Source organism: Hoplias malabaricus, chromosome 11 (genome assembly GCF_029633855.1).
Source record: "Hoplias malabaricus isolate fHopMal1 chromosome 11, fHopMal1.hap1, whole genome shotgun sequence".
NCBI lineage: Eukaryota > Metazoa > Chordata > Actinopteri > Characiformes > Erythrinidae > Hoplias > Hoplias malabaricus.
In genome coordinates, this window is record NC_089810.1 from 25,041,350 (window position 1) to 25,066,771 (window position 25,422).

Consider the following 25,422-nt stretch of genomic DNA (forward strand, 5'->3'; position numbering starts at 1 on the left):
CAATTTCATTAAATGTCCATAACCCCTTCTGATTGGCTGAGGATTTTATTGGAGTGATATTGCGCAAAGAATACAAGCTCAAACTCAATGTTTCTTAAGCACACAGCACAAATCTAATTTAAACAACCAAACCTGTGAAACATGACGACATTTTGAATGACTGAATACACACACACACACACACACCACATATACATATATATAATACAATTATAATGTGATTCTAAATTTGCAGTTCTAGAAATAAGATATGATCTATTTGAATAATTAAATGGCCCTGTAATCTATTTCATTGGCATAGGAACTGTGGGGGATGGGGGGAACGCGTCCCCCACAAAATTGGACAATTTTATGGAACGAAAAATATGCTTTATTTTCGCAAACATTTATTTAGAAAGTGCGTCTTCTTTCAGTCTTTGTTAAGGTGCCTGTTCAAACATAGAGCCAATTATCAGATTCACTGGTCTCTGTCAAAGTCTGGTTTATAAAGTTCGTTTCTTCTGGGCTTAAGGTCAATAACGAGCAAAACAGATAACAATGATGACTAATTACAGATGATTCCCTTGTTAGGGAAACACAGGAGGATTTGAGAGTTAGTGAACCTTAATATTAGCTGTGTTCAGGTTATGTCTTAGTATTGTCTTATTTTGCCTAACACATTAGAGTTTAGAGAACCGTAATCTCGTTTAGCTGTGCACTGCTGTGTGTTGTCTAAATGACAATAAAGTTCACTTTGATTTTTGACTTAGAGAAAGCGCTCTAAACATACATGTTAACATTAGTCTCTGGCTGTGTCCCAAACTGCACACTGTTGCACTGCATAGTTTGTAAAAAAAATATTAAAAAAATAACATACCATTCCATGGGGTGGGTTTTGACTCAGCAAATATGTCCCCCCAATATCAAACTCAATCCTACGCACTTGATGTATTTTATAATATGACAGCCCCCTGGTTAGTGCTCACTCCTGAAGGACTTAAAGGTTGAAAGCAGTGGGGTCTATCTTGGCTGGGGCCGGCAGGGATTCTCCCTCAGAGGCCATGCTCCCAAATATAACTTTGGACTTTGGGACACAGTGTGCTGAAGGTGGAGTTTGAATAAAACCATGCATAAGAACAGCTATTCAATCAGGCAAGCACTCTCCACATAAACACTTTTTTTTTTTTTGCAGTTTCTGCTGAAACACTCTCTGAACTTTAATAAAACAGATGGAGTACTTTCTTACACAGGGAACTGGAATTGGTGATATGCATGGATCCTTTAGGTCTGATTTAAATCCCGCAATACAAAACCTCAATTTTTAATCACAGGGACACAAGAACAAAGCCCTGCCAAATTCTCCAGCAGTGTGGGTTTGATGGAAGGAAATTTAGATGTTATTTAATGATATTCATGGAACACTGAAATGCTAATTATTTAAATTAGCTGCATTTTAAAACACAGATCTCATTCACAGACACTGCAGTGAGGGCACTTCAGATTGCAGCTTTGTCCAGATGAAACATGATCAGATCCAGTTCCGTGCAGTTTACTGTAATTTAGACATGCCCAGATATGATCCGATATGAGAGAGAAAATTAAACAAAAGCATAATATAATCCAAGCGAGAGCCTTACGTCCAGATCCTCTGTCTGTTCGGTCTGCTCCTCCTCTGAGCCATTCTTCGGTAGGTAGGTCATTTTCAGGCGCAGGTGACCTTTCACCCTCGACTTGTGGCTGAACAAAAGGAAATGAATAAAATCTTAGGATCAGGGATCAATCTTAGATAGGCCTGAGGTTACCATGCACAATGCCAAGTGTTAGCTAAAGGGGTTTAAAGCCCCCCAGCACTGGGTTGTGGAGCAATGGAACTTTCTTTGTTGCAGTGACAAATCTGAACCAAACTAATCATCCAACATCAGTCCTGGATCTCAATAAAATCTGCACACTTAAAAACGATGGTTCTACAAGAGTTCTTTATTAAGGAAATTGTTCTATACAGAAACCTGAACACTTGAAGAATCATTTGCATGATTGTGCAGGGGTTCTTTAGATTGATGGAGAATTGTGCTATAGATGGTTCTTTATATAGCACTTTTAGAAAAGAGTTCTATATGGCACCAAATAAGGTTTTTCTATTGTAACAGCACAATGTATATCACCTTCTCCATCAATTTGAAGAAACCCTGAACAATCAAACACCTCCTCCTTTCAGTTGTTCAGGATTCTATACAGAACCAATTTCTTTACTAAAGAACACTTGTAGAACTATAATTTTTAAGTGTGTATAAACAAACAAAATTTACCTTATTATTGGTCAATTTTGACAAACAAAAAATTACCTTATTATTTAACAAGCAAAACTGCTAACCTTCTCGGATGCAGAAGAAATTCCTTGAAGGTGTATGGTCTTTCGCTGCCCGGTGCTTCTGTCTGGAACAACAAAAGAGAATCTCTAATAATTTTATATACATTTTATATATAAATGGAAGAAAAACTTATTGCAAAACTATGTAACTCCATATAAAAATCATCAGCAGTGGCATGTGTCTGACTGTGTATATATTTACGGTTATGTTGACAATGACCACTGCGAGCATGATGGAGGAGTCATTTACACAACAGCACCAGCGCCGTACACGACGCTAGGCTAAATATGGGTCTCAGAATTCGGCTGGAAATTTGGCCAAAGCTCAAACAAACAAAAAACTTTTTTTAAACAATGTGGGGTCATATTTTGGGTTAGTTTTCATAAGAAAATTAAAATAAGAACATGTGAAACTCATGACATGATGTACTGACTAAAAACAGTAAACTCTCCAATGGAAAAATGAATTCTCAAATTGTAGTTTACCTTAAAAAGGAAATTTTCAACCAAATTTAGTCCAATTTTAACTCCAGCTGCTGGGTACGTCTCCCTCAGTCACACAATGCTCCAAAACTGGGAGATTAAAGTAACCACATATTTTTCTAAATTTAGCTAATACAGTGACACTGCAGGTCAATAAAAAAAAAACCAAACTGAACTTCCGGGTTATGTCAGAGCCAATTTGCTGCTCCTGAAAATTGTGCACCTTTTAATATAATTAAGCACATTTTATACACTTTTATTTAGTAACAAGTAGGAGATAAGTTATGGTAGTGTAATGGAACATTAAACAACATGCAATTTGAGAGAGAAAACAACTTTGAAGACTACTTCTGGAACCCACACTCCTGCCCTTGAGCGAATGTTTCTGGCTAAAGCAGCTACCCCGGGAAATGCTCGGTCGGTTATCGAGCATAGTTTTGCCCCTTCAGAGTACCCGGAGTGTTTCCATTCAGCAAAACCAACAGAGGAAGATGAGCTGCAGATGATAATGTGCCTCCATCATGGTTTTTAGCAGCATTAAAAAAGTTGGAACAATCACTTTTATAAGAACACATGAGCACACTGAACAAGGCCTTACAACCAATCCAGGACTCACTAAACTCCATCAAACAGATTCTGGACTCACATGCAGGTAGCAGTAAAGCCCTAGAGGATGCAGCATCTGACCACAGTGACAGGACTGTTACACTGGTAAATAAATGTGAATCTCTCCGAGCCCACAATACTGAACTCCTGGACCAATTGGACGGTTTGGAAAATAGTTTGAGGAGAACTAATCTTCGTGTAATAGGGATTCCTGAAAAAATAGAGGGGGGACAATCCCATGGTCTTTACGAACTTATCTCCTTTTTGAAGTTTTCAGTGCTGAGAAATTCCAATGTCGACCTTCTGTCGACATTGTCTTCTGGACAGAGCACACAGGCTGGGTTGCATGACGGCTAATGAAGGTTCAAATAACAAGCCCAGAGCATTCATCATCCTGTTTCATAACTTCCAGGACAATTAATTTGTTCTCAGAATTTGTTCTTATTTCAGGCTCGTCTTTCCTGCGCATTTGCGAGTCGCCTTTGAAGGCCATCCAATAACTTTTGACATGCAAGAAACAGCTCCGACTTTTTTCCAGGAGTGCTGGTAGGGACTGTTCCTGGGTTTCTGGGTGGTTAATTGTGGTAAAAATACTTGTTAAATTGTTCTGTTCAGAATGTTTAACATTATTAGAGTTTGAGTTGTTTACACTTTGCAATATTTATAAACACATGACTTAAGTTTGTGTGCAATGCTGTGGATAGCTGTGCAAGCTGGGGGTTAGATATAGGGATTAGCAGAATGTTAGAAGAATGTTCAAGATGGTTGTGTGTTGGGTGGGATGTGGGGCGGGGGTTGCTGTGGGGAGACGTTTCTGTTGTTTTAGAGCGTTGTTTCCCCTCCCTTTGCAAATTTCCTTTGATTGAAGAATTGAATGCCGATGTTCAGAAAAGGAATAGCCTCCCACTCTCATTGGTCGGCAGAGTTCAATGCTTGAAAATGAACATTTTACCTAAAATTTTCTTTTTGTTTAAATGCCTTTTTTTAGTTTAGCCTGAGGAGTTCTGCCAATAAATTTTGAGATATAGCAGCCATTTATTATTTATTTTTAAAAATCTTACCGAGGTAGTAGTTGAGGAGTTTATAGAGGGGGAGGATTAAACTTTTCTTTAATCTGTGTTTTTTTTTTAATCTATCTTTTTTTTTTAAATAATTTTATCCATCTCATTGTGTGTGTTTATTTATTTACTGTTTGTGAATTTAATCTATATTTGGGTGTTTATGTCTCTCTTTGACTAATGTGAGAGAACGGATGACTGTATAACTACTTGAATTGTATGCTGATTTATATATTTTTTTCCTGCTGTTGAGTCTTCAATAAAAAGAATAAGGGAATAAAATGAATAAATAAACAAAATTGGGAGGTCAGTGTTCTTCTCTAAGTGTGCCAAGTTCCAGGTGTGACTGGCAATGAGTGGAATGTGGGCCAGAATATGGGATGGTTAAAGGAAGCACATACATTTTAAAATTAAATATTGCTCTAACAAGAGTTAAAAATTAGTTACTATTAAAGAGGATATAGATGTGTGAAAATGTGAAGTTTATTTGTGCTATAATAACTCACTGGTATTTGGTGCAAAGGAACATCCACTTGCCCCAGGAAGTCATCTCTTGTCTGAGGAGAAGGATAAAAGATAAAACAAAAATAAAAAAAACAGTTTTAATTTAAATAAAATAACTCTGTTCCTTTCACACGAACTCGCGCACACACACACACACACACAAAATCGCTCTCTCTCTCAATCTCTCCCTCTTGAAATGACTGCTGCCTCTCATGCTGGTCACTGTCTATTTTTCCATCGCTTCTGTGAACTGCTGTCTCCAGAGGTGGGGGTTTAACGGTCACGTGTTCCATTACAGTCCATTCTCTGTCTGTTACCTGATACACAATATTCTGGCACGCTTTCCCATAATTACTGTAAACATTCCATAAACATCTTCAGTTAGCTTATTGAATATTACAGAATATATTAGCATGCAGAAAGATATACTTTGAAATGAGAAATCTCACATAAATTTCAAACCCTCTGCATGTTAAATGGTCCAGTCCTGTCAAAAAAAGCCTTCATTTTAACAGATATACATTTTTATGGTTGTTTGAACACTTTGCCTGCTCACAAATTTAGAACAGTCAGACCAGTAGAAATACTTACAAAATGACTTGGAATAAAATCTCATAACATTAGCTGTAATTACAAAGTGTGGCAAAAGTTTTGCATTTGAGTTCCAGTACTGGGTTGTCAGTCAGTGACTAAGAAAGTAACATCAACTGTTGTGTTTCATATAAAATAAAAGACCATAAAATCAAATTTGAACTAACACTATTGATATTGTTATTGACTTTTTATAAACAAAAATTCAAACAAAAAGCCTTTCCGGCAGTAAAAAAAAAGTAAGGGTTTTGTATGTGCTGAAACGTGTTTTGACATTTGGTCATTTGTCAAATTTTGCACATTTTCAGACAACTGTACAAGGTTTAATTTAGTGAATTCAGTTAAGCTGGGAGAGCTTTTACAAATCAAAATAAGTCCCGAGTGCCGCTAGAACTGCTGCAAAAGATGTAATGAACAGCAGGAGGAGGCCAGGCAAGACATTTTCTTTCCTCAGCTGAAGCTCTACTTTCCAGTGGCTTTGTGAGTCTCAAATTTTGGCATAAAGCTCTCAGCAGGTCTATGCTATTATTAAACTCCAGTTTAACCATTTGTTTGGCAGAATGGCAAGTGTTAACTGTGTTAGCGCCTCTTCCTGCCAGGTTCCTGCACTTCAAGAATGTCTTTCTTTGTTCTCATCTAAAAACAAACTGGTGGTACATAAGCAGATGCTAAAAAAACTCACACAACATGTTACAAAACACATCTCTATTATGTTCCATGGGGGAAAAAAACAAGTCTTTTCATAGCTTTAATCACAGAGGCAGTTCCTCTTTGACATGAAAAAACTAATGCTTTGCCCTCTTTCTGTGCCCATTTCTCTCACTTGTCCTTTCCCTTTTTGGTTTTCTCTTTCCAGGGCAGGCACACATTTGCTGAGAAATAGGGTCAAACCACAAAGCAACAGGAATGCAGGCTCTTCAGTTTCCTTGGCTCAGAAGAGCCACATATTCAGCTACTGGTGTCAAAAAAAAAAAAAAGCCTGAAAGCTCATGGCTGAGAGAAACACAATAAGAACAAGAGCTGAGAAAGTGTATGTGTATATAGTTTTTTTTTTTGAATTGTGATTTTACATTGGATCAAAGATATAGTCCAGGACTAGGCTTAAACCCTGTCTGGGAAACCACCCCTAAAGTCCCACATGTCTGTAAACACAACTTATAATAACAACTGAATCTAGGCTCACCCATGTGTGAATATTTGTTTTCATCTAGAAATCTCCCAGAAGAGCATGAAACAAAAAGTGATAACCTGGGGCAGCTGCACATTAGCCTATGTTCACAATGCCCATAGCTAAGCATCACAACAAGAGGAATGTGAAGTGAAGGTGAAATAATGTGGTGCAGTGGAACTGCATGCTGCGGAGTGATGGAACCTCATACAATACCTTTGGGATGAGCCGATATTCAAAAATCCTCAAACATCAGTGCCTGACCTCACTAATGTTCATTCGTTGCTGAATGCACTGAATTCCTCACTGACTATTCCAACATCTATTGTAAATTGGATAAGAGAAACTAGTGTAGAGGACATCCATGAAGGTCAGTAGAACAGTCCACATGGAGCACATGACCTCACATTTCCCCCAGACTTTATCAGAGTGCGCGGTTGGCCGATTTCTTTTAAAGGAAAATCAACAACAACTGCAGAAAAATGCTCTGTGTAATTATCCACAGCCATTCAGCCTGGTTTACATGGATATAAATCAAGAGGGAAAAGCCCAGGGATGCCAAAGCTTTGAAGCACAAATTTAAAGACCTCAGTGCAGACAGAAGTGTTCCTGATTACTGAGGGACATGTATGATTCCTGTCTGTTTCCATTTGGTCTTCTGTTTGAAATGATGACTCTCCGGCACTATACTAAACCAATGAGCTAAATTATCTCACTACTCAAAGATTCAAGCGGGGCTTAAGAACTAGCAACAGAGCTCTGTTATCATGGTGCACACACTATATAATCACAGCTCTCCAAAAGGTGTGTGCATGTGGCTTATTGACCGTATCTCTACAAATCTAATTGGAATTTTATTCCAACGAATTGTGGAGCATTTCTGTTGGTCCACTCCAACTTATCTACACCGAACAGCCATAACAGTACAAAACCTCGTTTGTACATTCACCACTCAGGTTATCAGCTCCACTGATCTTACAGGAGCACTTTCTAATTCTACAGAACTACAGATTGTAGTCCAGCTGTTGCTCTACATACTTTGCTTACCCTGTTTCACTGTTCTTCAAATAATCAGGACCCTCAAAGGACCACCACAGAGCAAATATAATTTGGGTGGTGGATCATTTTCAGCGCTGCTGTGACACTGACGTGGTGGCGGTGGTGTGTTAGGGTATGAATGGATCAGACAAAACAGTGTTGCTAGAGTTTTTAAGCCCCTCACTGTCACTGCTGGACTAAGTAGTCCACTATTCAAAAATGTCCACTGATTAAAGACTAGAGGACGACCAACACAAACTGTGCAGCGACAAATATTACATCTAGAAGGTAAACCAACAATGTAGGTGCGTCTTAAGTGAGTGGACACCAGTGTTCAGAAACTCCAGCAGAATGATCCACTACTTCTGTGCGGGTCCTTAGCATTGAAGAGCAGGTTGGAAAAGGCAAAAAATTTATACAGAGCAACAGCTGTACAACAGTCTTTACACCTATTATTAACTATCACTATACAACAAATAGGTGCACCTGTACAACAATTTCCACCTTTTATTAGTTATTCCTTACATTCCATACATTTTTCACATTGCTACTTTCTCATTTATTCTCTGTGTGTTATAAATCATTCTGAGCTGCATTTTCTAAATAAAACCTAAAGGTTCAGGCTTTTAATATGATATTGATTGAAAATGCTTGAAAAATACAACAGCTGTTTTTATTTCTAAACTTCTTTGGAGGAGGGTAATTATTATAATGGGACATGATTCAAAGCTTTTTCAATCAGCCTCCATCACTGCAGAGACTGGAGAAATGTTTCCAGCTTGAGTGATGGACATCTTCCACAACACAGTGGCTACAGCAGAATAACACACACAGAGTCATCTGGTACCTATTTACAGCACAGTGATTGTACTGGGTCCTTCAGAAAACAAATAGCAGTGGTGTGCCCTATCCTGCTGTGGATGGAAAGGTGCTGGAACGAACTTGCTGGAAGCTAGGAGACTGGAACAGAGTTCCATACACACAATCTTGCGAGTACAGATAACATACAAATGCACGCACATAAATACACACGTACACACACATACACACTTGTCTGGTTTTTCCTGGTAAAAGTGTGAATGAGGTGCTAAATATTTGAGCTTAGAGAAGAGACTGCTCTGTACAGAAAGCTGGCGCCAATAAAATAATCTCTCCAAAGAACATATTGATCCTACACTCTTAAAGGGCGTATTATCCCCTTTTCCACAAGTGAACACAGATCTGGGGGTTTAATGAGACATTTGTAACATGCTTTGGTCAAAATACAACAAAGGATTCAACACCACAGTAGCATTCTCCCTCTGTCTTAATAGCCTGTTCAGAATGATCATTTTCAGCACCTGTTTCTCTAAATCAGAATGAGCCACAGCCAGATGTGGAAAGAGTACTATATTATAGTACTATATATAACTAAGAGTAAAATATTCTACTCAAGTAAAAGTACTGTTACTTTGAAAAAATTCCACTAAAGTACAAGTAAAATTATCCATCTAAAAATTTACTCAAGTAAAAGTAAAAATTTGTGCATTTGAAATTGTATGTCTATGCTACATTCAACATCATATTCCTATTAAAGGGATATTTCTGTCTATGTATGAGGTACTTATGCCTAGTCAGTGAGTCACCCTTAGTAGACAGCATTTAGCTTTCTTCCAGTTCACAGTCTTCTTCTGCAAACTGGAAGACTGCAAAGTGCTGTCTACTAATACACGAATACATACTCACTTCAAGACAACAGAAATATATGTTTTTAATGTCATTCCTATTTATATCGTTTTTTTTAACGTCATGTAACAACATTTGCCTAATTAATAACTAGTTTCCAGCAGGTTGCTAGCTAGATAGATTGTTTTATGAATCTTTGAATTAATTTTATGAGTAAGTTGTCATAGCAGCCGTAATTTCCTCAAACAGATAAATGTGCAAAAGTTTCAGTGAAGTATGTTATGTCACTGAGATACTCCAGTAACGATTACAAAACATTGACATGGGTTAGGATGTTCAGATCGCCACATTAACTGATTTATTTTCTTATGTTCTTAAAGGATGTTATACATATTAAAGGATGTTCTTTGGAGCAAAGGCCATGAAGCAGAGGTTCCCAGCCAAGGACTAGTTCTGAAAGTAAACCAAGCTCCAGATTCTAGAGCCAGTAATGTGTGAAAATGTGTCACACACTTGAGTCAAACAAAAATAATTCAGTAAATCTGCTGGTTACGAGCATGTCATTCTCTGCATATGACTCTCAGCCTAGGCCTAAAAACACAAGCGTCACACGACCATCCTGCATGCAGTCTAACATTTAAAAGGAGATTATATAACTGCACAGAGAGAGAGAGAGAGAGAGAGAGCCCACTGGGACAGGAACACACTTTCACTCTGAATAAAGCAATGCATGCAGTAAACCCCCAACCCCCATATCCCTTTGCCACCTCCACAAACACACCCCAGACCCCAGCAGCTGACAGAGAGCCATGAGCGCTCTTCTCAAATTGTGGCGTTAAAAGTCGCTGGGCGTCAGACTATCTGGAGACAGTCCGAGTATTTTTGGTGCTGGTATTAATAGTCTTGCTGGAGCCCCTCTTGGCCCCATGGCTATAATTAGCCCAAAGGTAAACAGTTAAATGGATTACCCTAAGTGCTAAAAGAATAATAAAAACAGAGAAACAAACCCCAGCTCTACATCACATGTGTGCAAACACACACAGTCTGGGGGGGAAACTAGAAAAATACAGTGTAATCTGATCCACATCTCAGCTTCTATAATTATTACAGTGTTGTGAGCCAATAATTCTGAATGTTTGTCCACATGGACTTGTTAAGTTACATGTCTACTAGTCATTACCAGACACTAAATATTACTGAGCAATGCCAGTCACATGAGCAACACTGGTTAGTGTTATCTACATCAGATAAGAGATAAATATGAGAATATAAAGCCTATGCCACATTAAATATGGGAATTTACCATTAATCACAATGCATCAAAGCAAAGCATCAACTCTCAATGAATTGGAATTTTATTCCAACGAATTGTGGAGCATTTCTGTTGGTCCACTCCAACTTTTTTACACAATGTGAAGGACAGCTACTGCATCAAAAGCAGGTAGTGTCACAGTCACACAGCTCCAGGAACCTGGAGGTTGTGGGTTCGATTCCCGCTCCGGGTGACTGTCTGTGAGGAGTTGGTGTGTTCTCCCCGTGTCCGCGTGGGTTTCCTCCGGGTGCTCCGGTTTCCTCCCACAGTCCAAAAAAAAAACAACACACGTTGCAGGTGGATTGGCGACTCGAAAGTGTCCGTAGGTGTGAGTGTGTGTGTGTCTGTGTTGCACTGTGAAGGACTGGCGTCCCCTCCAGTGTGTATTCCCGCCTTGCGCCCGATGATTCCAGGTAGGCTCTGGACCCCCCGCGACCCTAAATTGGATAAGCGGTTACAGATAATGGATGGATGGATGTTTTTGTTTAGAGCGTGACAATTTGCAGTTGCTTTGGACATAAGAAAATATCAAATTTAAAGGTAAATGGATGCACTATTTCTAGTCTCTTAGGATCTATCCCTAAATATCCTGGCTGTGTAAGGGTGGTGCTACTTGTCATACTAAACCATAATCTTATATTCACTATGAGATGAAAATGTGTTATAAAGACGTATATTTATAAAAGAAAAATACATAAGGAATTTTAAACTGGGGACAACCCAAACTACATTAGCAAGTCAAGCTAGTCATAAAATGTTCCTGCTATCGGAAAGTTAAGATTAAAATTTCAGGTTGTCACAACTGACTTTCCCCTACATTTATTCACGTTGCCATTTTCATAAATCAAACCTGGCTTCTTTAATTCCTTTGCACACAAACTGACAAACTCAAAGCCAGGATAGGAATGCTTACTGTGGTGGTATCCCCAGAGTACATGTGAGTCCGATCCTTTTTGTCACTGGGGCAGGTATCCGTTTGAGAGTTGGACACTTTTGCAGTGCTGCCTCTAGACACATGTATATGCACATGTGTCATTCCATTCAGGGAGCCGAGCTGTTTTGTGTTCAACATATGGCACGAAATCTCAGCGTTGGATCCCGGTACCTCTAAGGAGATGCTCCTCTGTAATCCACGACAGAAATCCTGCGTGTCTGATTTACCTATGGTCGGACAAGTGTGGTGTCTCTTTTCCGTGGAAATCTTCCCTGTGGGCAGCCCACAGGCTGAGGTGCTTCGGAACAGCTTTGGATTACGGTTTGACGGTTTTGTGATGGGTCCCTCTGATTGCTCCTGAGACCTGGAGGCATCAGTGTTGAGCATGGCTCTGTTACCTTTCCCTGGAGGGAGTGGAGGCTGGTTAGCATAGTGGACTGGCATGCTGGAGTGCCTTTCAGTCTGTTCTAAAGGCTCTGTTGAGACATTAAAATGGAGGATGGGCTTGGCATCCCTGAACTCGATGGGAGGACAGCTGCTTTTGGAAAGCCGCAAGCCGTTCACTGCAGAGGCCACGGAAACCTTGGGCTGTGCCTCGTCCTGTGAGGAATCGGCTGTGGACAGCTGCAGCTGGTGCGAGGTCTGGAACGACCCTCGGTTGGATGGAGGGAGAGGAGGAATCAAAGGAGACACCACAGGACTCACAGGAGATGCTGGAGGAGTGGTGCAAGGACTCCTTGGGAAAATGACCAGAGAGGAACAGCGGCGTAAAGGAACTCTCGCCTTCCGTCGACACGTGCCCTTCTCCTGGGCTGCCTTATGTTCCAAAACATCTGACTCAAAAATACTGCTGCTGCTGCTGCAGTAGCCAACATCACTGGCTGTGCTGCTACTGCATGATCCCGCATCAGAGCTAATCCCAGCATCCGTTTCATCCCCAGCACTAACACTGCTCTCCGTGTCCCCATTATGTTTGTTGCCAGGTTGCAAGGAAATCTGCAGAATGCTCTTCTTGCTTGCACCACTGTTCACTTTAGGCACAAACACAGTAGTGTGCCGCTGCAAACTTCCGTAATCCTGAGAAAGTGGCGGCAGAGCCACAGCCAGCTGCCCTGGAGTCACTTTCATGTGAAATGAGCTGAGGACACCAGGGCCCTCCGGAGGGTTGTGGGAGGATATCCCCAGACCGTCCTCATTGCCATGGCTCAGGGTTTCTGAAAGAGGGTCGGTGTTGCTTCTCCTCGCTGCAAAATGGAGGCGCAGACGCCTCGCCATTCAGCCTAACTCTCTAATCCTGAGTGTAACTGAAAGGAAAGGCAAAGCATGGCAAGAAAATATTTTTGCTGCTCATGGAAAAAGGAAAAGACACAAAAAACTGGAAGAAGAAACAAGCGTCAAACCAACTGGTCCGAGTCCCACAGCGTGATTACAATCGTTAGCGCCTGCACATAACCAAAATAGCTCCAGTGACAAGTTGCATTCCTCTCGAGGTTCCTCTGACGCTAATGGCCACTGCAGGTCAAATGCACAGTGAAGAGAAACTGTGAGCCTCTCTTTAAGGAGCTGGAGCACACTCTGGCTTTGCGTATCTTGGAGGCAACCACTGTGGGCAGGCAGAAACCCCCACCAAGTTCCCCTCCTTTCTGCAAAAACACACCACAGGCAAACATCAACTACTTTAACTGCACCTTCTGCAGTTCTGAAAGAACAGATCCTGAGCCCAGAGCCTTGAACCCATCCCCCCCCCGTTCTAAAAACCCAGCTTCTGGTCAGCCCCACTGCAAAAACAACAAACCTCTGTGCATTATGGCCAGAGGAGTGTTGGGACTGTCCACATGCTGTAAAGTCTGAGCCTCTTCATTCAGCACTGCTTCGGCTTCTGGTGATTCCCCACAAGAGCTACAAATATTTTTAACCCCGCTGGAACAGGATTACAGAAAATGAAGAGGAATGGGTTTTGTGTGAGCCTTTGTCAAACCAAAGTTCAGGTTCTCAAACAGAGTCCATCCTTGGATGCCACCTGGGTTGTGGAAATATTTTGGAAGCTGCTGGTGGGTTTCTGTGCACCATTATAAAAAAATAAAAAAATAAAACACACCAACAAATGCCTGAGTGGCATGTAAGCCAAAAGAAAGCGAATCACACTTCTCTATGAATGAAGAGATACAATTTTACAGACACTTGACTACTTCCTCAAAAAAGGTGCCTTTAGTAAGCATAAGTCCCTTAAAAGAGGACTATCCCCTTTGCCCATATGGACGAGGGCCACCTCACTTGTCATTTGAGCCATGCTGTTGCTGTCAGTGAAAAGCCTGTCGTTCTGTCAATGCCATTCCAAAACATCAATCAGAAACAATCACACAAGGCAGAGATATTCCGAAACACCAGGGTCAGTAAACAACCCCCTAATTAAAAATGCAATTAATAATTTATTGAAAATGACATTAGTAGGCCTCATGAATGATAGAGTCATACAAAAGGTACCTCACATTGCTTTTTATTTAGTGTTTTAAATTACTTTCAGGACACTACACTGTTACTGACAGACCTCATACGCCTCTCCGTTTCACTGCAAAACAAGTGAAATTATCCCATATCCAAACACACTATAATGCCTCATTCTGAGACTAGTATCAGAAAACTATGAGATTGTTTATTACATTTCTAAATTTTAACCTGTTTATGTAAACAGTTTAAAAATGATATGACAGCATGCTTGAATGGAGCTGTCAGTAGATTGAAATGCTTCATGTATGGCAGGACAGTAATTCTATATCAATATATATTGGAATATAAATCTTTTCAATAAAAGTTATATGATTTTTAAACACATTTTCAATATTTCAATATTCATTGAATTATATAAATTAATAAAAAATATTAATATTGACAAAGACAAGAGGTTTATGTTTGACAGTAATATCATGTTTGATTGTTCTTGGCAGGTTTTCTGTGATTATTATATTGTTCTTATTGATATCGGAATATCATATCGTCTAAAATTGAGAAATATACTGTGATATACATTTTGGCCACACTGAACAGCCCTTGTTTCATGAAATACAATTGCATCCATTTTTCCATCACTATCTATATATATACTTCTGAAGATGCTAAAAACACTGCATAATACATCAAATATTATTTCTAGCTTTGCAGTATACATGTAACATTTATTAACAATAGGACTGTTTTACAATTATCTGGAAACATGCTTATCTCTCTCCCTCTCTTTTTCACACACTCACTTTTATAAAAGAGGGGAAAGGGAACACTAGAGCTATTATGTGGGAGTTTGTTTAACCTTCTCTATGATTTAGAGAGGAAGCCATCCACATGTGATTTAAGAAAAAAAATACCTGACCAGCTTTTACAGCATTTCAGACAGATTACTTTCGCCTTTTAAGCCACCCTGGGGTATATTTTGTTTCCAGGACCTGTGTTTTATAGCAGCTGCTTATGAAAAAGGCATGCTTGTCCATTCACTACAAATTAAGGCACAGGTAGAAGCTCAGCATTTAGGCTTGGACCCAAAGTTAACAATACGACTGGGCTTTAGAGCTTTATGCAGTGAGGTATTGAGTTTGAGTTTATTAGACTTTTCACGTTATGAGCGCTGATCTAGGATCAGTTGTTGCCCTTTATATAAAATAAATCATTTAATGGAGCCGATTCCAAATCAGTAATTTAACCTGTGAAATACTGGTCAAGGTATTAAGTTTTATTATTCCTGATTAAGACCTAACCCATTCTACTTGGTTTTAGACTAATGTAGATACAGTATAAAGGGTGCATTCATCAAGTCCAAGTTAGCCATGCACTACATGACCAAATGTTTGCAGACATTCGTTTACCCAAAGTTTCCTCTAAAATTAAGTGTATTAAATGGGATTTTGTCCCTCATTACAGTAAATGCCTCCTAGAGTAAAAGCTTTAAACTAGCTGCAAATAACATTATTGCAAAATCTTTAATGGCAGATAATTACAGAACTGTAGAGAAGCCAAATTGAATCCTTCAAAATGTAGTGAATGTAGCTCCATCACTTCAGAGAAGACCGTTCAACCGCTCCACAAACAAATGCTAGGGGTTTCATATCCCTCTAGCCAACACTTTAAACCCTTCACACCAAAATAAATCTGACCAAGCACCCCCAAACAAACAAACAAACAAACACTTACCAAACGGTTCTCATCGAAAACCTCAAGAAGCAGGCGATGCTTCCTTGGATGAACCTAAAAGACAAGAAAAGCAATTAACTTTTTCTAATTGTTTTCATTTTGAAACTATGCCATATCCAGATAATTAACGTTCGAGAAGCAGTCAACCTCTCCTCCTGATTTCTTAACGCTCCCCCATTTCTTTGAACAACTAAAGCATCAAACTGCAAACAACATTTTACACAAACAGAGAGAATACATTACATTTGTTTGACTTTTGTTTTCATAGTTGAAGAATATTCTGTTAAAAAAAAGTATTATGTACACTAAGTGTATGCATCCATTTACATTTTAACCATTTCAGGTGAACATGTGGACACAACATATGGCAAGAAACTTCAGCCAAGTTCATTTTAACTTTTGAAATAAGTGAAGTGGACACGATAAGCCAGTCAGCCACAAACAAACCGAACACAGCATGGATCCGATTGGAATGCAGCAGACCCTTTACTTTGTTTCCATGTTATCAGAGAAACACCCATGCAGTGAGCAGTGCCATACAGTGGAATGTTGCAAGAAATGTGCAAGTGAATATATCATTTAAGATATGTGCTCCATTTTACATTAGAAAAAATATGATTTCATCCAGTCTTTATATCAAGCTTGTCTGCTGACAACAGTAACTATAAAAGTATGCATACATGAAACACATCAGATTTTAAAATCAGTCTCAAGTGAATGCTGGCCATCAGATCCTTTGGGATCTACAGCAGCAGACAATGTGTCTAGGGTCACAAAAAACATCACCCAGAGTGACAGAGTGAGAGAGAGAGAGTAAGAGAGAGAGAAAGACTGGATTAGAAGACAGTAAAACGTGAGCTGTGGATAAACGAAGCAGTTGGGGGTCCGCTCTGGTTTCACTCTGGAGGGAGATTTGATGCTCAGCTGATCTGAGTCTGTGTTTAAGGAAGGGGGGGGGGGGTGGTAGAGAGAGAGAGAGAGAGAGAGAGAAAACTGTAAATGGACAGTGACTCATAAAAGCTCTGTCCTGTTAAGGCAGTGTGGAGTCTGTTTTAGCTCTTAAGCCGTGTGTCAGACTTTGCTCCAACACGTCCAGCATTGCTCAAACACGCACACCCAGGAGATGTTATGTTTAGTTTGTTTTGTTGTCATTTATAGACTCTATGGATTTCACTAAGCTCCAATTGACAAATACATAAACTATGTACGATTATATAGCTACCTCCATAATTAAAAGTGATGTAACAATACAACACGTCCTAGTACTATATTCAATTGAATCGCACCACATACTGGCGTTGTATCATGGCAAGCTACATATACTACAGCGGCAAAAACATTATAGACACCTGCTCATTCAAAACAATACTATGAATTATACAGCACGTTTAATGACTTCACTGTTATGAAACTAGTAATATAAATTTCACACACCAATTAACCATAACATTATGACCATCTCCTTGTTTCTACACTCACTGTCCATACTCTCAGCTCCACTGTCCACAGGAGCACTTTGTAGTTCTACAATTACAAACTGTAGCCCTGTTCTTCAATGGTCAGGACCTCCAAAAGACCCCTAAGACCTAAGAGCAGGTTTGATTTTCATGGTGAACCATTCTCAGCGCTTCAGTAATTGATTTGGTGACAATGTGTTGTGTGTTGGCACAAGTGGATCAGACACACCAGGGCTGCTGGAGTTTTTTTTTTACCCTTCTGCGTCACTGCTCCACCAAACAAACATATCCAGAAAACAATGTGGATATGAACCTGTGTGGACTGCAGCGCTGAGAAATATCGACCACCCAAAAATCATAGCTGTTCTGTTGTAGTCCTGACCATAGAAGTGAAGATGGACAATGAGCATAGAAACAAGGAGGTGTTAATAATGTTATGGTTGATCGGTGTACAATCTCCTGGGGGTTATAACTATTCAGTATCTACTACAAATCTATCTACAAATTACTCAGCATATAGTATTAATTATTTCATAACTACCAAGAATTTTTTAGCACCTACAAAAATACTGAACATATACTATAAATTACATGACAATTATTATGAATTATGCAGTATCTATAATGATTTATTCAGGGGCTACTAACTAAGCACTTGGTTCACTGTCAGGTTTCAAGGGTTTAATGTCATGGCATCAATGAAGGCCTCTCTGAATGTCATAAGATATTTGGGTGTGGGCATAAGAGAAACAACCTTCACTGCTATGAGCAACTGGAGCCTTCAGCCCCTTCTTCCATGACCTGTCCCAGAGAACACATGTGTTCTGAGAAGCCTGTGTAATATAGAGCTGCTGGCTTAAAGAAGTGCTTGGAAAGAGAGAACTGTGAGGGAGGAGAAGAGTGTTGCATCCCAGCATGTACCTCACCTGCGTGAGGTGTTTTCACAACAACACAAAGAATTCAGAGCCTGGATTTATCCTTAAAAGGACTGGAAACAGCCACTGGCATTCTAATTATATTCCAGACAATACAAAACACAGCTCAGGAGAAATCAGACAGAAACACTTACAACAGACGCACACAATTGGTATGGTTTGTTTCTGTCTATTGAGTGAACTCAGGGAACTATAAAGTGTTCTATACACTAAATCAGGTGTATTATCAGTACTGTGAAGGACTATGTGATAAAAAGATATTTATTTGTTTTAACTTAATTGTAATATGTACTTTAAGCAACCCTCAAGCTGTGCCAAGTTGTACAAACCTTCACTAGTGACAATCCAGTGTTTCACATTGTTAATATGTCTTTGTGGTGTTGTTTATACACTATAAGTCATATCACAAGCAAAATAAACAGTCAGAATCAATATTCAAATTAGGGTGCCATATCGTATCGTTCGCAGAAATATAATTTTAAACCGATTTTAAAAAGTCAATATTGTGATATTCTAACATGTTTACATAACAACGTCACGCATTTATCATTCATTGTCTGTAACCGTTTATACAATTCAGGGTCTCGGTGGGTCCGGAGCCTAGCCAGAATGTCTGGGCGCAAGGCAGGAACACACCCTGAAGGTGGTGTTACCAATCCACCTAACAATGTGTGTTTTTGGCCCGTGGGAGGAAACCGGAGCACCCGGAGGAAACCCACGTGAACACAGGGAGAACACACCAAACTAATCACAGTCACCTGGAGCGGGACTTGAACCTAGAACCTCCATGTCCCTGGAGCTGTGTGACTGCGACACTACCTACTGATTGATATTACATTTATAATAAAATAAAACCATTTAATACTTTTAATAAACATTACACATATTTAATATAATTAATATTTATATAAAAAATGTTGCAATAGTGTGTTCTTAAAATTAATAAAAGTATTTTTCATTGTTTTGTCATATTGCCAAGGATATCATTATCATGAATATGCCCTAAAATATCATGATATTATTTTAGGGTCATATCGCCCACCCCTAATTCAAATAGTGAATTATGCCAAGGTATAAATTTACAGCCAATGTTAATGCATGAGAGGAGTTGATGACACTGAATTTTACCATAGTTTTGAGAAGATCTAACATAAAAAAAATAATGTAAAATTATACTAATAGATTTTCCAGATTCTTCGTTCCTATCACTACTGCTTTTAAGAAATTGAGAGTAAATTACTCTATAATGTTGTTTACACAAAAACACTCTCAGTGGCATCTGCTTTTATTCTACCTTCATTCTCTTTTAATTGTGACAAAATATAAACAGTTTTCAGTTCCACAATATGTGACCCATATTTACCTCCTGCAGTTTCACTATTCAATGTTCATCTATGTGCTTCAGGCATCACTCACTGTGGATACAGGTGATGTATGAGGTAATAACCCATTACAGTAATCACACTATGATATTGTTAGCTATTACTTGAGTAATGCCTTAGGGACAAACCAAACAAACAAAACAGCCACACTGTCGCCACAACTCATCGAGCCCAAGCTCCATAAATCACCTCCATATGGCTGCGGGTTTAACATTTAACTAAAGTCTGTTTACTCAGCCTTCTGTATGTGTGCAGTAGAAAAAGATATGAGCACAAAAAAGGAATAAAAAAGAAAAACTTTCAGAGATTAAATATGTGCGGTGCTGCGGGTTTCGCGAGTGTTCAAAAGTTTTATGCACCTATTATTACTTATACAAGTTGTATATAATTATAATAAACAAATACATAATTAGAGTAAATGTTAAATTATTTTTTTCAGAGCAAAAGCAGTGTTTTTAGAAAATCCCATTCATTTCATGGAAGAAAAAAACCTAGAACTTCTTATAAAATCATGATGCTGACTCCAGTGATGATAGGATGCCAGTGTTTTTTTTAAATGCTGGACAATCACTCTTTCACATACAAAAAGAAATGTAATTAGTTTGTGGACACTTACTCTGAAAAAGAATTCCTCATTCCATTTTGGATCCAAAGTCTAAGGGAAAATGATAATAAAAATACAATCATTGACTCTCACAATATAAAACATACCCTAAAGAAAGAGCCTCGTTTCTGCTCATATTTTCACTCACCTTTTTGATGGTTTTCGTTTGAAGGCTGGTCAGTTCTCCATTGACAGGATCATAGAGGGTCAGTCTTGTATATGGATCACTGTAAAACAAAAGTAAAATCCTGGGGCTTGAGTCAGAAAGGATATCTACACACATATTTAGAAACAATTGTAAGGCGTTAACTACATCCTCCCTGACGCATTTCCTAATTGGATCTGACCCACCAGAGGAGCTACTTAAAGGGCCAGCCATTCTCTGGTCTTCATGATGAAAAGGAAGCCTAAAACGATGATAAAGAAAAAGCCTAAAACCTTAACAATCTCTTTAGCATTGTCATTAAGCTGTGGCACACTTGTTTACACTGTTAACTGACATGTGGCTAATCTTGTCTATCACAAATGCAGTGAAAGTAAATGCTACAGAAGCAGATCTTTTTCAGATCTGATCTACAGACACTCAGCAAAGAAAGCATGACTGTGCATGTTAACAGTGTATTTACTGCTGTCCTATACTATGATTTCCTACTACAATGCAATATACAATGGAATATTTCTGCACAAATTAGAGTTACCAAAGTTGTTCAGTCACGGAGACATGACAATAGTCATTCAGTGAAGTTTTTTTTATAGAAACATTAATAATCATGTAATAATAATAATAATAACATTTATAAACTATTATAATAACATATTCTGATTTAAGGGCATTTCATGTCAATCTACGCTCAGTGAATTTTTTTACACATTAAGCATTTTATTACACACAAAAATGGGTGGGAGTCCCCATAAACACAAAAACTCTGATAAGAAAACAATGCACAAATTTGTCTGAAGCCTAGCTGCCTGTTGTGTAGGAAAGTAACTAATTCTCATAGTGGCAGCATATTTGAGTATGTGCATGAAAGCTGATAGTGGAGGCTGTTTTTTTTTTAGACTGCATTATTATATTCCAGTCAAAAGACCTGGTTTATTGTGGGAACAATGACCTCCGCAATGACTGAACTCAAACAGAGGAAAGAAAGCATACAGAAAAAGTTCATCAGCAGAGCCATGGTGATCAGATGTGGATATCCCTGCATACCTAGAGCACATTTATTTAGGTCAAAAGAGAAAAGGAGGCTCTCTCAAGGACAGAGAAGACTATTGATCATGCTGCCATCTACTGGACATCAAAGACAAGAAAAAATGTGATTCAGAGCTGCACTGAAGGTTAAGAGCTTGTTGAGATTCCACAGAAATGAAAAGCATGCAGACTCTTAGAGTGCACTTATGGAACGCACACACACACACATATATACATATACATATATATATATACATATACATATATATATATATATATATACACACACAATCACAATTTTCTGAGTCTCAGTGGCCATCCAAATCACATATGAATTTATACAGAAAAAAAAGTACTTGATGATAATGCTGGATCCCACAAATATTCTTTAACCAGGAAATCTTTATAACAATGACATTTCATGTCTAAAGATGGTTAGTAAAACACTGACTAAACTGAACCTGACATAAAAAAAACAGTTACAGTAAATAATGCTAATATATATGCACACTATAGAAGACTCTCTATCAGGGACCAGCTGGACTGGGCAAATTACATAATCAGACACACATACATAGGTACATATTCCACTGCATCCCTGGCCCAATTATATGTTCTGCTGATATAAGTGTAAGTTACTACAGAAGTGGGGTATGATGTGCTGCAGAAAATGTCACAAGCCTGTCTCTAGTAGAGGCTCTATAAAGCAGAGGCGATTGCTCTAAGACTGCAAGGGAAGCTTAGCTTCCCCTAAAATGTCAAAAAATGAGTGATCAAATGAATACTGTTGTGTGTACATGTCATTGAAAAATTTGCACTACAACGCGCTCAACTTTTGTTCAGAATCAGCTTCTTATCAAAAATAAATGTTAAAGACGCGGCTTTCCTCTCAATCATTCCCGCAGCCTCACAGTGCGCGTCCACAGAGTTCAATAGCGAAGCAGAGAAGTGCAGCGAAACAAGACGAGTCATTGGATAAATGCTGGGCTTTGTCCCGCCCATCGGACGCTCAGCGTCTCTGGGGGTCTATGGGGCAGTGGGCTGGCCTCGGCTGGCCCGGATGCTCAGCTTCTGCCTTATGATTGGATGATCTGTCTGAGGCTGAATCCCTTTTTGATTGACAGCGAAATGAGCGAATCAGCGATCCTTTGGTGTAAAGATCCATGGAAGCATTACATTTTCATTCTGTTCTGAGTTGAACCGTTGACTTTCTTAAACCTCTTAGCGGTATTTTCTTTGTTAAAAACGACTAGCAACAAATCGAGCTTCTATTTCTGGTGGGTTTTTTTGTAGCTGCTTGTGTTTGGAGACTGACTTCTATCACTCTTTCTAACTTCTATCGCAGTTTCTGTCCAGCGGGAGCTGCTGAGCCCCTCCACTGACACAAAGCACTCACAGGCAGACACACTTCACATGGGCCAAGGCCATTTAAGTAGCCTAGCTCTGCTGGCCATTGAGAGGACACTAGTCAAGTCCCTGGAAAAGACGCCTTGTTAGTACGACAGGGTCACAAATCATTTTCTTGAAAAGGAACGGAGGGTAGAATTTATGTATAAATAAACCGACACATTTTATGATGTAGGCCGTAATTGAGCTTCCCCTCCTTGAAAGACCAGCATCCACCACTGCTATAAAGCATATATAAAGCAATAAAAAGGTATGCAATAAAATAAACATTTAATTCCTACTAATAAAATCAAAGCTTGGGTCAACTCTACAAGATGCACATATAGAAAAGTCCTAGAAAGACTAGATTAATATCTTTTCTTTAACTAGAGACACCAGACACTGCTTCATTAAAGAAGAATACAGCCAGGGTCAATTTCAGCAGGTTCATCACATGTTTAGATGCCTCATAGTCTTGACCAAGCTTAATGTTTCCAAAACAAGTATAGAGCGTGTTGCTGTGGTTTTGTGATGAGGGAAACATCACCATAAACCAAAAACACCCACTGGACAAGTGATAAAGAGTACAAACACAATGTTTAGTTTCAGTCCTAGGCAGAAATGACTGTCAAAACTGATAATTATGACAAGGCCTTCAGGGCCTGTACATATACAATGATTTGTATCACAAGCAGTATTTATGGAGACCAGGTAGAACAAAAACACAATGACTATGGCTAGGACACATGAGATAGTGACTGTTTGAATAACTGACCTGGCTCCCAGGATATCCTTCTTGGCCAATCCAATTCCAGCAATGACTTTAACTCTTAGAATCCTGGCTTCATCCTGCTGGAGAAAACAGTTATTACTTAATTATAGAGTAGGACCAACAATCATACCAAAGAAAATCAGAGGTCACACATCAGTTTTGGTTGTATTTTCAGTTTTCAGCTTCCTACAATTGAACAGATTGTGTTATTAAGACTGATATTTGTAATGGCTGTCTTGATTGGCTGTGCTTGTTCAAAAAGCATTTCATCATTACAGCTGTAATTTCAAATTCAAAACATCAAGCAGCATAGCTTCCATATCTGGACTATGTGGATATTTTAAAACTTTATATTTGCCTGCCTCGGATAAGTGAATGTTGATTTCCCATGATCTGCGTCCTTTAACAGGCCAACAGATTAAAAAATGTAACCTGAGCGAACTGATGAAATGTTTAGGTTTTCCCAGGTTTATCTGTGGGTTAATAAAGACACAACAATAAAAAAATGATAAAAACAATAAAAATGAAATATGTCTTGTAATCCTTGTAATAAGATTTGTTAACTCTTACATGTGTGTGTCTGAGTGTGCAGATATTAGTGTGTGTATGTGAAGTGAGTCACAGTCACGAGACACTGGAGAGAAGATAAGTGAGGAAAGTGATAAGCATCTTGAAAAAGGTAGGGAATGAAATTAGGTGTGCTTTCTGTTGGTTCCTGATGGTTGTGTAATGATGTCAAATAGTCACTAATATAATTTTTTTGTGTTCTTAATCTGAAAAGTTCTCAGTAATTTACTTGTGGTTTTGAAAGTTGTGCAAGCCTTGAAATTGAAGTGTCAACTATCCTAATTGTAAAAGATGCATTTGTTTTCTAACAGGAAATGATGTGCAGCAAATTAAATAATATTGGTCCCCAATGGTAAATAATAAGCCAGCATCCATTTGATCTAATTGTCTTTTTAAGTTGTTTTAACACCAGTGAAGCTCCACATGAGACATTTAGATATAAAAATGAAACAATAATAATTAGCAAGAAAGAGCATTTTAAAAAGTAAAGGACATGTCTGATCTAATCATTGCCCATTTTAGCTATAAATCATAACCTGAGATTTTTTATATTTACACCATTTATTCCCGGATCTTTGTTACCATGACATATATATCCAAACATCACAACATGAACAACAACCCTGTTTTAACAGATCTAATCTTTGTATTAGCTCAAGATACAAACCAATAAGCTCTTTGATGTAATGTGGTATCATGAACAATTTTAGATCACTTAATCCTCACAATTACAAAATGAGAATAGGTAAATAAAGCATATTTTACTGGAAATACTTATCAGACAGAGCTATTAAACGTAACCTGGAAATGCCATATGGGAGTGATTCGGTTTTGACACAAAATGATTAATTTTATGTTTGACACATTCGAAAGTACAGACAGTACTTCGTCCTTTTTTACGAGGCCAGCTAACCTTACCAGAGCTCTGCTCCTACTGTTTATGTACAAATACGTTCTCTGTGGCATTATAAATTGTACTATAATGTTTAACAGATCTTATTAATGTGAACTGTGTGGAGTTTTTGTAACTCACCTCTTCAGTATGAAGTCCCCGCACCTCTCCTGCAGCCATGTTATTATTCTTATTGTTGGGCTTTACCTTCAATCTACTCGCTCTCCTGACGCCGCACAGCGGGCTTCTAAAAAGCCAAAGGTTGTAAAAAAGTGAAAACGCACTAAAATCCCCGCCTAAGATCGTACTGACTTCTCAAAGCTTCGAGTGTGTCGCAGCATTTGAGCGGGCCA

General features: G+C 38.8%; 1 protein-coding gene across 4 annotated transcripts in view; it reads right to left on the reverse strand.

The window, feature by feature from the left end:
- Positions 1-25,422, reverse strand: part of nedd4a (NEDD4 E3 ubiquitin protein ligase a) — a 38,491-nt gene extending 13,069 nt beyond the window's left edge. The window contains exons 1-8 of one of the 4 annotated variants that reach the window (XM_066684683.1): positions 25,211-25,422; positions 23,614-23,687; positions 20,412-20,490; positions 20,276-20,314; positions 15,886-15,939; positions 5,001-5,051; positions 2,351-2,412; positions 1,617-1,716 (exon numbers count right to left, since the gene is read on the reverse strand). In XM_066684683.1, coding sequence (XP_066540780.1) covers positions 1,617-1,716; positions 2,351-2,412; positions 5,001-5,051; positions 15,886-15,939; positions 20,276-20,314; positions 20,412-20,490; positions 23,614-23,687; positions 25,211-25,249 — 498 coding nt within the window. In that variant the 5' untranslated portion in view covers positions 25,250-25,422. Of the gene's footprint in view, positions 1-1,616; positions 1,717-2,350; positions 2,413-5,000; positions 5,052-15,885; positions 16,821-20,275; positions 20,315-20,411; positions 20,491-23,613; positions 23,691-25,210 lie in introns of those variants that run through there. The other 3 variants (XM_066684682.1, XM_066684685.1, XM_066684684.1) reach the window with 3 other exon arrangements.